At 45.9% G+C, this 13,300-nt stretch overlaps 1 protein-coding gene across 11 annotated transcripts in view; it reads left to right on the top strand.

Moving 5' to 3' along the window:
* Positions 1-13,300, top strand: part of CUX1 (cut like homeobox 1) — a 364,039-nt gene that overhangs the window by 206,773 nt on the left and 143,966 nt on the right. For all 11 annotated transcript variants that reach the window (XM_060259668.1, XM_060259667.1, XM_060259669.1 and 8 more), the window contains exons 7-8: positions 1,390-1,466; positions 3,316-3,382. In XM_060259668.1, coding sequence (XP_060115651.1) covers positions 1,390-1,466; positions 3,316-3,382 — 144 coding nt within the window. The remainder of the gene's footprint in view (positions 1-1,389; positions 1,467-3,315; positions 3,383-13,300) is intronic.

Here is a 13,300-nt window from a genome sequence, read left to right as displayed (position 1 = left end):
TCACATAGGCCGTAAACGCATCAAATAGCCTTTTTCTTGTGAGCAGTTCACAGTTTCACTAGCGTCCAAAGAAGTGACTCACGAACGCTCATACTCTTGCCGCAAATATTGTTAGTCACTGGCATCTTCCGGAGTAGATTACAACCCGCAAAAGCGCTAAAGGAGTGCATATTTTTGCACACTGTGTGTGTCAGTCACTTGCCATTTGTCCTTAAGGTAACCATAGAGAGAGATGGCAAGTGAAATGGAGTTGCGTTGTTCCCAGGGAAGTTCCGCCATGGTGAAGACGTCTTCTCAGCGTTCAGTCTTCATCGGGATTCATGGCACGGATCTTTTCCACGCATGAGGTCTATAAATCAGTCAGCTGTGGCTAGCTGACATGGCACCACCAGCTGTATAAAATTGTCAGGCTCAGATTGGCTGGAAGGTGATCTGTCATACCGATCCTGTGCGTCAAAAGCGCCCCTGCTGTAATATATGTGATGCAGAACCTTCCCCCAGACCTATGCATCAAGTCCCTCTTGCTAGCCACTCAAGTTAACAGGTTAACCATTTGGTGTTCTCTTTTTGAGCTCCTGTGGCAGTTTAATGGTCATGCTGAGATGGCTTCAAAATTACAGCTTCGTGCATTATTGGATGTTGAAAAGTATTTTCCAGATTTCGTCCAGCACCTGAGGTCTTGGAACTCTAGTGATACCAGGGACTAAATCTGGGACCTTTTGCATGCAAGGATGTATTTAACCACTGAGCTGCAAGCCCTTTGGCTAAACAGAGGGAAAGCCTAGCTGTAAATTCTTTCTGATGGATGTACAAAGCTGTTGTAAATGGAGTCCTACTACTGGTCCATCAAGCCCAGCATTTTCTGTTTGTCATGACAGCAGCTCTCCGGGACTTTGAGAATCAAAATTGTATTACTTTCTAATTTTGTAATCTATCAGTGAGAAAAGTAGACTATTGAAAGAAGCAAGTAAAACAGTAAATATAATTTATGAACTCTGCTACTCTTTATCTGGAAATTCCAAAGATTCATCTTTGTGCCTTCTGTGCACACAGCACATGCTCTGTTTCAGAGCTACAGTGGCTCTTGTTGCTACTGCTAAGGAAGGAGAGAGCCATTCCTGTGTTCCAGTGGTGGATATTCTTTTCCCCCCCAGTGAGTTGGGACTTGCAGTTTTTCTGGCTTTCCTGCACTTGGTTTGATACACGGCATCCCAAATAAGAGTCTGATCTTAAGTGCCCTTAACATGTGCTGCTATCCAGGTACCCAACTGTAGCGGCTGGTGATATATCGGCTTCCTTCCTAACCATACAAAATAGTGTTCATTTGTTTTACGGCAGACTTTTTTAAAAAAAACATGTTGTCAGACTTGGTTCTCTTACTTTCCCCAGAATGTTGCAAGAGACACAAATGTCGACAGCCTCAAAGCTGGAAGAGGCCGAACACAAAGTGCAAACTCTACAAACAGGTATGTCAATTTCTCTTCCTGTGACTTAGACTTCTGCGGCTTGGTCAAAGGAGAAGGAGGATGTACATCCATTGTACTTCTGGCCTGTCAGAGATACTGGAGTAACAAAGAATAAGAGATAGGCAGCATGACATGGGGGACTGCACTCACTGCGTTCCCCCGTTCTCATTCTTGGTTAGCCTTCTCTGTGCTTCAGTCATTCCACCAGCACCAATGTTGTTTCCAGTGAACACTAACCATGGTTAGCAAAGAAATCTGGTCAGAAACTGGTTGGCAAACCTGTGATTAAGGTGTGTGTGGTTAGCAGTAGTTCTGATGCAAAACCATGCCACAGGCAATGCTAGGCAGAGAAATGGGAAGGTGTGTTTCGACTGGCCATTTCAGAGGGTCTCTATTGATGAGAAGGTCTTCAAGAGTTTATAAGTGGTCCCTACGTGTAGGCCAGAAGGAGTGCAGGGCCCATTCTGTAGCACCATTTTTGTAGACATGGGAATAGTTCCCTCACCCTGAGAACAGGGGTGTGGGGTGGGGTGTCTCAGACTTTGCTGAGGTCAGTCTCTGGGGGGCAAAATGGTCATCAGACCACTGAAGAAGCCAGTGATTCGCTGCTTCACATGTTGCCTTGTACCCATCTGAGCAAGGTGTGGGGTGACCTCCACGGCTGCAAAAGATGCCAAATATGAACCATCCCATTCAGTGGCAACAGCTGAGAACCTCTTCATTGTATGATGATCTATGATCCTATTTGTCCTCTAAGGAGCCCAGGATGATGTACATGGTTCTCTCTCCCCCCCCTCCCCATTTTATCTCCCTATATTAACCCTGCAAGGAAAGTTAGGCTAAGGAAGAGTGGGCTGGTGTCTCCCAGTGAGCTTCATAGGACAGTGGGAAATTCAAGTCTAACACTCTAACTGCTACACTACACTGACTCCCTGGCAAAACTGTTTTATTGTTCTATTGTTTGATTTGCTAATTTTATTGTATTGTTTTTAATTTAAACGGTAGGTTTTTATTGTTGTTCAGTTCATGTTGTGATGTGCCCTGAGCCCATTATGGGGAAGGGCAAAATATAAGCCTACAAAAGAAAATAATAAATAAAAATAAAATAAATAATGGTGATGAGCAGACATAGGAACCGTCTGAATCTTGTGATCAGCTAGTGACCTGTCAGGAAAGGGCTGCTGAGACATCTGATATGGCTACCCTTTCTACTTCAGACCTTCTGCTGGCAAAGTTTGTGTCCCAGCTTTATCTAAAATCTGCTGTGGTGGAAAGCACAACTGATCTCCAGACTACAGAGATCAGTTCCCCTGGAGAAAACGTTGTTAGGGATCTGCATTCCATCCCCCCCCCCCCACCACCACAGTGGGCAATGGCAGGATTCTGCACCCCCTTTGCTCACCTCTTGCTGCTAGCAGCCCCTTCCTTTCGCCTGCTTCTCTATTTCCTCTTTTAACGTATCTGCTCGTGCTTGGCTATCCAGGCTGCAGCCACTGAAGCTAAAGCAGGTTCCCGGGCTTTCAGGCATCAACGGTTCATGTCACAGAGCAGATCTGTAAACAGAATACAGCGCATTTAGAGAGACTGAGCTGGGGCATATCTGGAACGTTCAGTGCTCTTGAAAGACAGAGGTGCAGTTCTCTCTCTCTCTCTCCCTTTTTAAAGGAAAGTGTTGTCTTTTCTCCAATGTGATTTTGTTTGGGCGGGGAGAAGGTTTAATGCAAGATGAGTTTTCAGACAGAGGACAGTTTATAGCCCGCTATTAACCAACCAGCGCTTACTTTTTCTCTGATACATGGTGCAGCTCCTTGCACGTCCGTAATGCCTCTTTGTGCTTCTGCCCCTTCAGCCTTGGAAAAGACGCGGACGGAATTGTTTGACCTGAAGACAAAATACGACGAGGAGACCACTGCAAAGTAAGGCTGCTTGGCCCTCTGCTGCCCGTGCCTTGCATTTGTTTAATCCAACCTTCTCTTGTTGGATTAAGGGAATCCCTTGGAAGGGAAGGCTTGACTCTATGCAGCAGCTGAATTAGGTCTAATTCTGTGTGATCTATCTCATTTCATTCTAGACCCTTAGAAAGACTTCTGCTTGTGTAGTTCTTCCTGATGGCACATTTAAGTAACACACTGCAAATCTGCCAGCGGGGCCCCGTGGCGCAGAGTGGCAAAGCTGCAGTACTGCAGTCGGAGCCCTCTGCTCACGACCTGAGTTCGATCCCAGCGAAAGCTGGTTCAGGTAGATGGCTCCAGGTCGACTCAGCCTTCCATCCTTCCGAGGTCGGTAAAATGAGTACCCAGCTTGCTGGGGGGAAAGTGGAGATGACTGGGGAAGGCAATGGCAAACCACCCCGTAAAAAAAGTCTGCTGTGAAAAGCAGTGTCACCCCAGAGTCGGAAATGACTGGTGCTTGCACAGGGGACTACCTTTACTTTTTTGAGAGAATACAAGTTGCCCTTAGGGTGGTTAGCATATGCCTGGGAGCTGAGGGGGGCAGGCATTGAGGTGGAGTGCCACATGATGCTCTAGGAATTTCCCTAATCACCATAGACATTGGGCAAATTCTGAGCATTGTGCATTGTCCAGAAGTGACATCACCATGTCTCTGATGCCATTCCCCTACCCTATTTTCTTCGTCTACAAAAGTGGGCAAGAGCCTGCTAGTAAACCTACTTGTTTTGCACCCATGAAACTAAACCTCATACTAATACGAAGTATTCAGTAAGATGTGTGAACTTTGGATCCTGTTTTCCCCCCTACTCATTGTGTCTTACTGTATTCCTACCCCTACCTTTCTGCTGAAGTTTTAGTCTCTTCTCCATGTCTCTTTCACTCCCCTGTACGTGTACAGGTTTTCATACAAATTGGTTTACCCAGAGCAGGTTTGGTGGTTACATCAAGGCCATTATCCCAGGGTTCTTCTTTGTTTTCCTTATCATGTGATAACAGACTCCCTGTCTACATTTTATTTATGTCTCCTTTTATTATTATTTTTTTTGCTGGCTTTTGGCCCCAAGGCAGCTAACAATTTCGCAATACGGACATAACCTGAATGAGAACTCCAGAGGGTTTCAGCTCCACAGGCTTCCTGATTATCTTGGGTCATTGAGAGGTCACGGTGTGTCTCTCCGGGAGTTGCTCACTAGCCTTGGGATGAAAGGAAGAAGTGATCTTGCCAGGGTTTTATCCTTTTGAATGTATATTGAGCCAGGGGCTGAAGTGTCTAGTGAAGGATGGCCAGTTGTAAAAGAGAAGGTATTACCATAAGTTGCATCAAGGACCTTCTGATTGTGTTTCTGGAGGACCTTAGGGCTTCTCGGAAGTATTCCTCAACAAGGAAGCCAATTGCAGCGGATAAACCTACCTGGAAGACCACTTCTCTGCCCTGCTACTGAGATAACGCTGCAAACACACAGCTGTGGGGAGTGTTGAATATGTTTGAGGGGCTATCAGTCGACGGGGTCTCCAGTGAGGTCCTGCAGGCCAAGCAGTTGCCCAAGTGATCTGAATGTACATCCTAGAACAGTCCCGAAAATCTTCTGCCAGTGCACAGGTATTCTGCAGCAGGCAGGTCGAAACAGAAAGTGTTTCGAGATGCCAGAAGTTTTGCATGCTACCCAGTTTTACAAAACAGGCCTCTTGTCAGCGGCAGGCATGCAATTTTGATACCAGTGCCTTACAAGTTTTTAAGAAGTCTGATCAGAAGTCTGACCCAGGCTTAGGCTGCTCAAGGCATCTTTCTACCCAAGAAGGGCTGAACTTCTTCAGCGATGGCCAGACTTATGCTCAAGGGAAGCAGAAAGTGGGATCCAAACAGAATGTGTCTGTTGTGCGTTTGTTATCTTGCCTAATTACTTAGAAAAGTACCAAGGCCTTGAGGGATTCTTTCCTACAGCTACCGACCTGGTTTCAGTTATGATTTTAATATATGGACTTCTCTGTTTCATTGTCTTGGTAAGTATTCCAGAGTGCAAGGTCTGTCAGTCTGTCTGTCTGGATTTCTTCCCTGCAAGCAGGCTCAGATGTGTGTATCTATATCTGTATATGCACGCAAGCACATAAATGTGGGCACAGCAAGACAGTATGTATTATGAGCAGGGACAGGTATGGCTCCGTGGATGCGTCTCTCCTTTGCATACAGAAGGTCCCTGGTTTAATCCCTAGAATTTCCAGTTTTAAAAGGATCAAGTATAAGTAAGGATAACGACCTCTTCCTGAGACCTCCAGAGAGCTGTGGCCAGTCAAAGTAGACAGGTCTGACCTTGATAGACCAAAGAATAAGGCAGCTTTGTGAGGGGGGGCCAAGGAATAATTTTACCTTGGAAGACTGTTAGCCATATGAAATAGAAATTGCCAGAAAGAACGTGCCTTGACCCAGGCGGGCATCACCTTTCTGTGCAGCAGTGTTTCTTGCAGTTCGCAGCATGCACACCCTTCCTCTCCAACAAGATAACTCATATCAGACCAGAAGGGCCCTGCCTTATGAAATCTTCAGCCACAATCTATGTGCTGGTTTTAAGGCACCGCAAGGTTCTTGGTTGCGTTGGCTGCCACAGACGTAATATGGCTGCCTCACTAGGATTCTGTCGTCTTAAACACCTGTAGGTGCCTAGTACTGAGCCAGACCCTTGGTCTGTCCAGGTCAGCATTGCCTACTCTGATTGGAAACGCCCCTCCAGAGTCTCAGTCTTTCACATCACCTGCTGCCTGATCCTTTTTAAGTGGAGACTCCAGGGATTGAATGTGGGACCTTCTGCTTGCAAACCAGGTCCTCTGTAGCTGAGCCACAGCCCCTCCCTGGTGATGGTAGCTGCCTGTTAATAAAGCACAATTGCTTTTACATGACGGTTTTTAGCACTGCGATAAGCCAAGGTGATCGATTCCTGCCTGCAGTATAAATCTGCGGAGAAGGTGACAGAAGGAGAGACAAGGGGCGAATGTGAGCAAACACGTTTGCACGGACTTCAGCTTGGGGCTGTTGCGTCGCTCTTAACAAAGTAGTTCCTCCAAACAATCTTAATGCACATGAAGCATTTGCCCACTAAGAAATTTTCTTGGATGCCTCGCCATTCTGCCCCAAGATTTTTTGGTGGATTTTTTTTTTCAATCTTGACTGCATCTGAAGCAAGGAACATGTTAATTTGGGGGGGGGGGGGTGCTTTGCAGCATGTCAGCTGGAATACCAGAAGCTGCAATCGACAAGACGGCATCGCTAAAGTTTTCCATGTGTAGGCTTGAAATAAAATGTAATTAGTCCTTTATGCGGGGAACAAGGACCCATTGAGGACTACAGCTGGCCTTTGTTTTCCTCTGTCACTAAGTGTGGGAGGTAAGGAGTGCTCGTCTTCATGTTTATTAATACAGGATTCCTGAGACAAACGGCGAGCACAGTTTAATGTTTGTTGGGACACGGAAGGGCTTGCCAAGGCAATTGTGTAAGAGGATTTTCAAGGGTTCCCCCCCCCCCCCCAGACTGCGACCGTTTCTGGGTTAGATCAGCGGGACAGCTCTGCCTGCTTTTGTTCAGTGCAAGAGGCGCTCCAAGAGTGGGAAGGAAAGTGGGCAAAAAGGGTGGGGAACCCTTGAAGGATCTGGGTGCGAGAAGAGAAGATCAGGCAGCAAATGTGAAGGAAAGGCGATAGAAGGGGGAGAAACAGCTGTTTATACCAGGATGGTCAGGAAGGGCCTGACCCAGCCTCCCGCCTGGGCAGAAATGCTCCTGCCTGAGGAAGGGGTGGGAAAAATGACAGTCCACCATTCCACAAGTGACATCGCATGGGAGCCATGGTGTGACTTGTGCGGCTGCAGGACCGTGCATTTCTGCAGCCCTCATCTCAGAATATCCGTCCATTTAGAAGGAAGAAAGTCTATGGGTTCACCAGTGGTTCATCAAGGTCAGTATTGCCCACTCAGACCAGCAGAGGCTATCCAGGGACTTAGGCAGAAATCTTTCACATTACCTACTACCTGATCCTTTCAACTGGAGGTGCCGGGGATTGAAACTGGGACTTTCTGCATGCCAAGCAGATGCTTTTCCACTAAGCCACAGCCCCAATGAAGCAGGTGTGTGTGTGTGTGTGTGCTGTTGGGAAACACTTTCAGCGCCTTCCAAAAGACTGTGCTAATGGAGAGGGCCAGTGGCTGTTAGAGCCTGCTTATCTCCTCCTAGGCAAGGAAAGGGGTCCACCAAGAGAATGTTGGATTTTCATCAACAGGCCAGAGGTGGCGTATCTAACTTGTGGCCAATTACAGGGGAATTAGCCCCAACAAAAGCCTGTTCCTGGACCTTGTTGATTCCTGAAAATGGTTCAGAGGAAGATAGGAGCCCCTCCCCTCCCCTCCCCCTGTGACGCAGTCCCGAACTGTATTGGGCCCCTACCTCGGTTTCACACAGGAGTCGTCACCAGTGCGAGTCCCCATTATAAGCTTGTGTAAAGTGTAATCGTGTAAATATTAAGTAGACCAATGCCATGGGCAGGATCTCATCGCAATGTATGGGTGCTCTTAAGTGGATTGTGCCTTCTGCATGGGGGGGGCGGGGTGTATGGCGGCGGCATTCAGTGGAAAGACAGCTGAAACTGAGCTCTGGCAATGCAAAAACAAACAAGCCTGCAGAAGTTTAGCAGGGCAGCCTACCACCTCAGCGTCATAGCTCTAGACTAGAGAATGACTTTGCTTGACATGGCCAGATGGGAGCAAAAGTGCATCGGCAAGTGTAGTAGAAAAGATCCAGCAGATTCCAGATTCAGTTCATTCTGGCCTCTTGGTTCTAATGAGCAGTAAATCTGGAAATTAACAGAGCGTCACTAATGGTAAAGGTCACCCTGCCATCTACTACATAACTCAGGCTTTCTGGAACAGCTTCCATTCAATCATTCAAACCTGCAGACCAGTTTAGCCAAACATTACACTGTGTTGCCTGTGCAGGGCTACCACCTGTAGCTGGTAACCAGCACTCTCTGCCATAGAACGTAATGTACCAGCACCTTAAGGTCTCCTTAGGCCTTCTCTGATACTTCTGATCTACAAGTAATTTGGCAACGATGGCAGAAAAGGTATTGTTTAGAGGCCAGTAAGCGGATCAGGGCCCTGAAGATCCAGGCGGAATCCATGGTACTTTTTAAGGAATCTCCCCCCCCCCCCCCACCAAATTCATGTTACTTGTCACCTGTATCTTACTTTGTGGACACTTGGCCAACAGGTGACTTGCATCAGTCACAGAACACGAGGCCCTTGTCCATAAGCTTATCAACTGAGACAAGAGATGTAAAAGAGGAAGGCAGGAAGATAATTTGGCAGCATTATAAATGAAAGGACCACTTGTATCCAAGTTGGGTTTTAAATATATATCCAGGTTTACATCCAGATTGTTTAGGGCCTGTGGTTATTAGATTGCACATTTTTGTATTGTGCTTTGCTTGTGTCTTCCTTGTATGTATGTATGTGAGGGTCACATTTCTAAATGTTATGTTCGGGTGAATAGCCATGTTGGTCTGAAGCAACAGAACAAAGTTTTTCGGTTTAAAACAATTTTATTGGTAACATATGGTAATAAATCTATTTTTTACATCTTTAAAAACTTGTTTTATCTACCCCATATATTACTTTCTACCCACCCCTCCCCCTGTTACTTGACCCCCGCCGGTGTTATTTACTTAAAATGCAAATATTTAAAGGTACCCTTAACTATTAAAACAAAAAATTATATTCTTTTTTTTTTAACTTAATCATTATCAAAAATTGTCCAATGTCCTTTTATTTTCTACTCTTTTTCTACATATCTTCTAAACTTTTTCCACTCCGTCTTAAAAACTTCTAAATCATAGTCTCTTAATATTCTTGTTAATTTGTCCATTTCACTCCATGTCTTAACTTTTATAATCCAATCCCATTTCTCTGGTATTTTTTCTTGCTTCCACAACTGCGCATATAATGTCCTAGCAGCTGAAAGCAAGTTCCAAATTACAGTTCTATCTTCTTTTGGAAATTTTTCCATTTGTAATCCCAAAAGAAAAGTCTCTGCAACTTTCTTGAATTCATATCCCAAGATCTTAGAAATTTCTTGCTGAATCATCTGCCAATACTTTTTTGCTCTTTCACGAGTCCACCACATATGGTAGAAAGAACCTTCATGTTTTTACAACAGAACAAAGTTTTGAGTCCAGTGGCACTTTTAAGACCAACAAAGTTGCTGCTGGGGGGGGGGAACAATAGTGGGAGGGCTTCTAGTGTCCTGGCCCCACTGATGGACCTTCTGATGACATCTGGGGTTTTTGGCCACTTTGTGACACAGAGTGTTGGACTGGTTGGCCATTGGCCTGATACAACATGGCTTCTCTTATGCTCTTAATTCCAGGTATAAATGTTCATGCGCATGCACACTTCTTCAGATGTATGTGATGAAGCGTGCATGCGCATGAAAGCTAATACCCAGAATTTCTAAATGAGATTGTTTTAATTCTAAGTCACATAAGCCAATCTGAGGGTCTGGGAAGTCCACAATATTTTGTGTGTCTGTGTGCGGGTGGGGCAGTGATCTGGTGCCACATTATATCATTTTGGATCTTCCCCGCCCCCCCTACCCCCCCCCCCCTAGTCAATTTGTAGCAGGTATCTGCTCTTGTCTCCCCTCCTCCAAAGAGGTTGTTGCTTCCTGTTACTTTGTGGCTCCCATAAATATGCAGACAAGTCGATGAGCAGCTCTGATAACGAACAAACCTTTAAGCCAGTATCACATTCCTTGTTCTAGCATTGCTAAGAACAACGCTGCAAATGGAGTCGCCAAACAGCACCTTGTCTGCTTGCGGTAACTGTGATTTCAGTCATTACCCAGGAGCAAACAATCTACTGTCGTTGTGACCAGTTCCCCATAACGGAGAGATGGGTATAGCGGTAATATAACAGGAACATTCGCTCGTTCCCACGACTGCTTTGCCTTTCTTCCAGCCTTCTCCAAAGCCGCTCCCGTAGCCCTCCGTACACAAAGCGAGCGAAACGCTGCACCAAGCCTCTAGCTGGCTCAGCAGCCGGAGAGTCCCCCTGCGATCCGGCTTTTTAAAAAGCTTGAAAAGTTTTCCTTTTTGGAAAGGAAAAAGAGAGGGGAAGATAATTGAACCCTTTGATTTGTTTCACGGTTTGTTTGCCCTTTCATTCCTTTCCCGAGGTGCTGTTTGTTGAGGAATGTCTCCAATTGCCAGCGAGATGGTGGGGTGTCTAATATTTCCCCGCCAGCTCTCCTTTCAGCCAGAGCCGAGGACTGTGGCAGGCCTGCGATATGAATTTTTAATGCAGAACTTTATACCCCGGCCCTTGCAGCGCCGGGCTGCGCGGTGCTCTCTGGAGCTTTCAGATTTAACGCTCTGATGAACAAAGCACAGGCTCATGGCGTTTCGACATCAGTCGCCGTTAACCCCTGCACTGCCCAGCACGGCGCACTTAATTTCCCCAAAGAGCAAGCTGGAGAGATGGGGGGGGGGAAGGGGGGGCGTTATATTACTATTATTTTCAACAATTCAGAATAAACTGGGACTCAGTACCTTCAGATACAGATTTATTGTTGGGCTCCTTCAGGAGCCGGTTACTGTAATTTGAAGTGCGGTTTAGTAATTTTTCTGCCTTCTGGGCAATTCTTGAGAGGGCCTGCTGAAATTTTCTTCTCTCCATCTCTATTTTGCGTGGTTTTTTGTTCGAGGGGGGAGGAAGAGTTCAATGCATGGAGTTAGAATCATAGAATCACACAGTTGGAAGGAACCGTACAGGCCATCTAGTTCAACCCCACTGCTCAGTGCAGGATCAGTCTAGGTCAGGGGTGTCGAACTCATTTGTTATGGGGGCCGGATCTGACATAAATGAGACCTTGCAGGGCTGGGCCACGCGTGTCATAAACTGTAATGTTGGGTAGGGGAGATATAAACTTTATGTGACGCAGAAGGAATCGAGAAAAGGGAAAGGAAGCAAACCTGCTCACGGGCCTCATAGGAGACCTCCAGGGGTCTGATTTGGCCCCTGGGCCGCATGTTTGACACCCCTGAGCATCCCTGACAAGTGTTTGTCCAGCCGCTGCTTAAAGACTGCCAGTGAGGGGAGTTCACTTCTTTCCTCCCTTGGTAGCAGATTCCATTGCTGAATGACTGTAAAAAAGATTTTTCCTAATATCCAGCCAGTACCTTCCCGCCCTTAATTTAAACCCATTCTTGCAAGTCCTCTGCTCTGCTGCCAACAAGAACAGCTCCCTGCCCTTCTCTAAGTGACAGCCCTTCAGATACTTAAAGAGAGCAATCATGTCCCCTTTAAGACCAACACAGATTAATTCTGGGTATATGAGTTGTCTTTACGGAGAGTCACATTGCTGATCTGTCTAGTTGAGGCCGCTCCTGGGTAAACATCTTTCCCAGCCCCTAATACTGGAGACCTTTTAACTGGAGATTCCAGAGCTTAATTTGGGATGTTTTGTGTACAGAGAATGAGCACTGCCACCAATCCAGAGTCCCTCTCCAGGGTCACATGGACTGCCGTTGAATTATGTAGTCCATTGACCTTTTCATGGTGGTTCTTCGGATGGATAGAGAGCCGCTTAATAGGTAGCAGTTAAATAACAGCCCTCTAGGGTATTTTTTTCTCCTTGTCTCTGCTGTTCATGCATAGGTATGTCCTGTGAAGCATGAGAACTTGTAGCCATAATTTCCCCTATCCATCTTTTCCTTAACATTTGTTACCCTCACTGTATCTCTCTGTATAAACAGGCTTGCACTTCAACATTTGATCTGTAAGGAACTTCAGATATTCCTTACTTTGGTCTGGTTGTGATTACTTAGACCCATGTTTCTCCTACTTTTGATCAGCAAGACACCAAGGTGGGTTTTGTCTTTTAATTAAAGTGAGAGGTTTGTTTTGCTCTCGTATTGGAAAAATAACACATTTTCTTTACAGTGTAGGCTGGTATTGCAGTTTTGGGGCAGTGTAGGTTAATATTGCTTCCCATAGCAAATCATGCATTAGAGAGATGATACTACCAGGGGTGGAATTCTATCAGGAGCTCTTTTGCATATTAGGCCACACCCCCTGATCTAGCCAATCCTCCAAGAGTTTACAAGGCTCTTTTTTGTAAGCTCTTGGAGGATTGGCTACATCAGGGGCATGTGGCCTAATATGCAAAGGAGTTCCTGCTAGAATTCTACCCATGGATACTACTATCAACAGCTATATATTTTTACCTAAAGTAAAGAGTTTCTTAGTGACCATAGTTGCTGGGGAGTAATTATTTCATATCTTACTGCAGACTATAATTTGACTCCTAAGACTGCAGCTGTGTTCTCTGTGTTTTAGACCTAACAGCCTCATGATGGTTCCTATGAGTCCTTTGAGGCTAGATTGCTGTATACACTCCATGCAGGTCTGCCTTTGAAGACTGTCCCCCAGATCCTTGGCATTGAATGGATTAGAAATCCAGCTAAATAAATCTCCTGATGCTGTTTCTGTTTCTTCATGAACTGATGAGGAGTTTCCCATATGGGATTTCAGCTTTTGGCACAGGGAAATGGAATCAGCCTTTGTAGGAATACTAGTGCTAAACTGCAGGGAACACAAATGCCAGCTCTTAATTCTTGATGGGGGTGGGGGGTGGGGAGGGGAGGGGAGCAAGAGTGCACGTTACATTTGCCACGGGTGATAACTGATCCCCCTTCTTGGACCTGTTCTAGCATTTGGGTATATTTGCCACATTAATCGGGAGCCATGTTGGGACCCTTTGCATCCACTGACATCATGAAATGGGAGTCTTGCCCTGGAGTCTTTTTAAGGACGGGATGTAAATGTGAAGTTTGTACACATGCCGAG

The sequence above is a fragment of the Heteronotia binoei genome, chromosome 18 (assembly GCF_032191835.1).
Source record: "Heteronotia binoei isolate CCM8104 ecotype False Entrance Well chromosome 18, APGP_CSIRO_Hbin_v1, whole genome shotgun sequence".
In the NCBI taxonomy this organism is placed as follows: domain Eukaryota; kingdom Metazoa; phylum Chordata; class Lepidosauria; order Squamata; family Gekkonidae; genus Heteronotia; species Heteronotia binoei.
Note: the sequence above shows the minus strand (reverse complement) of the source record. Positions and strands in the feature narration are given on the sequence as shown.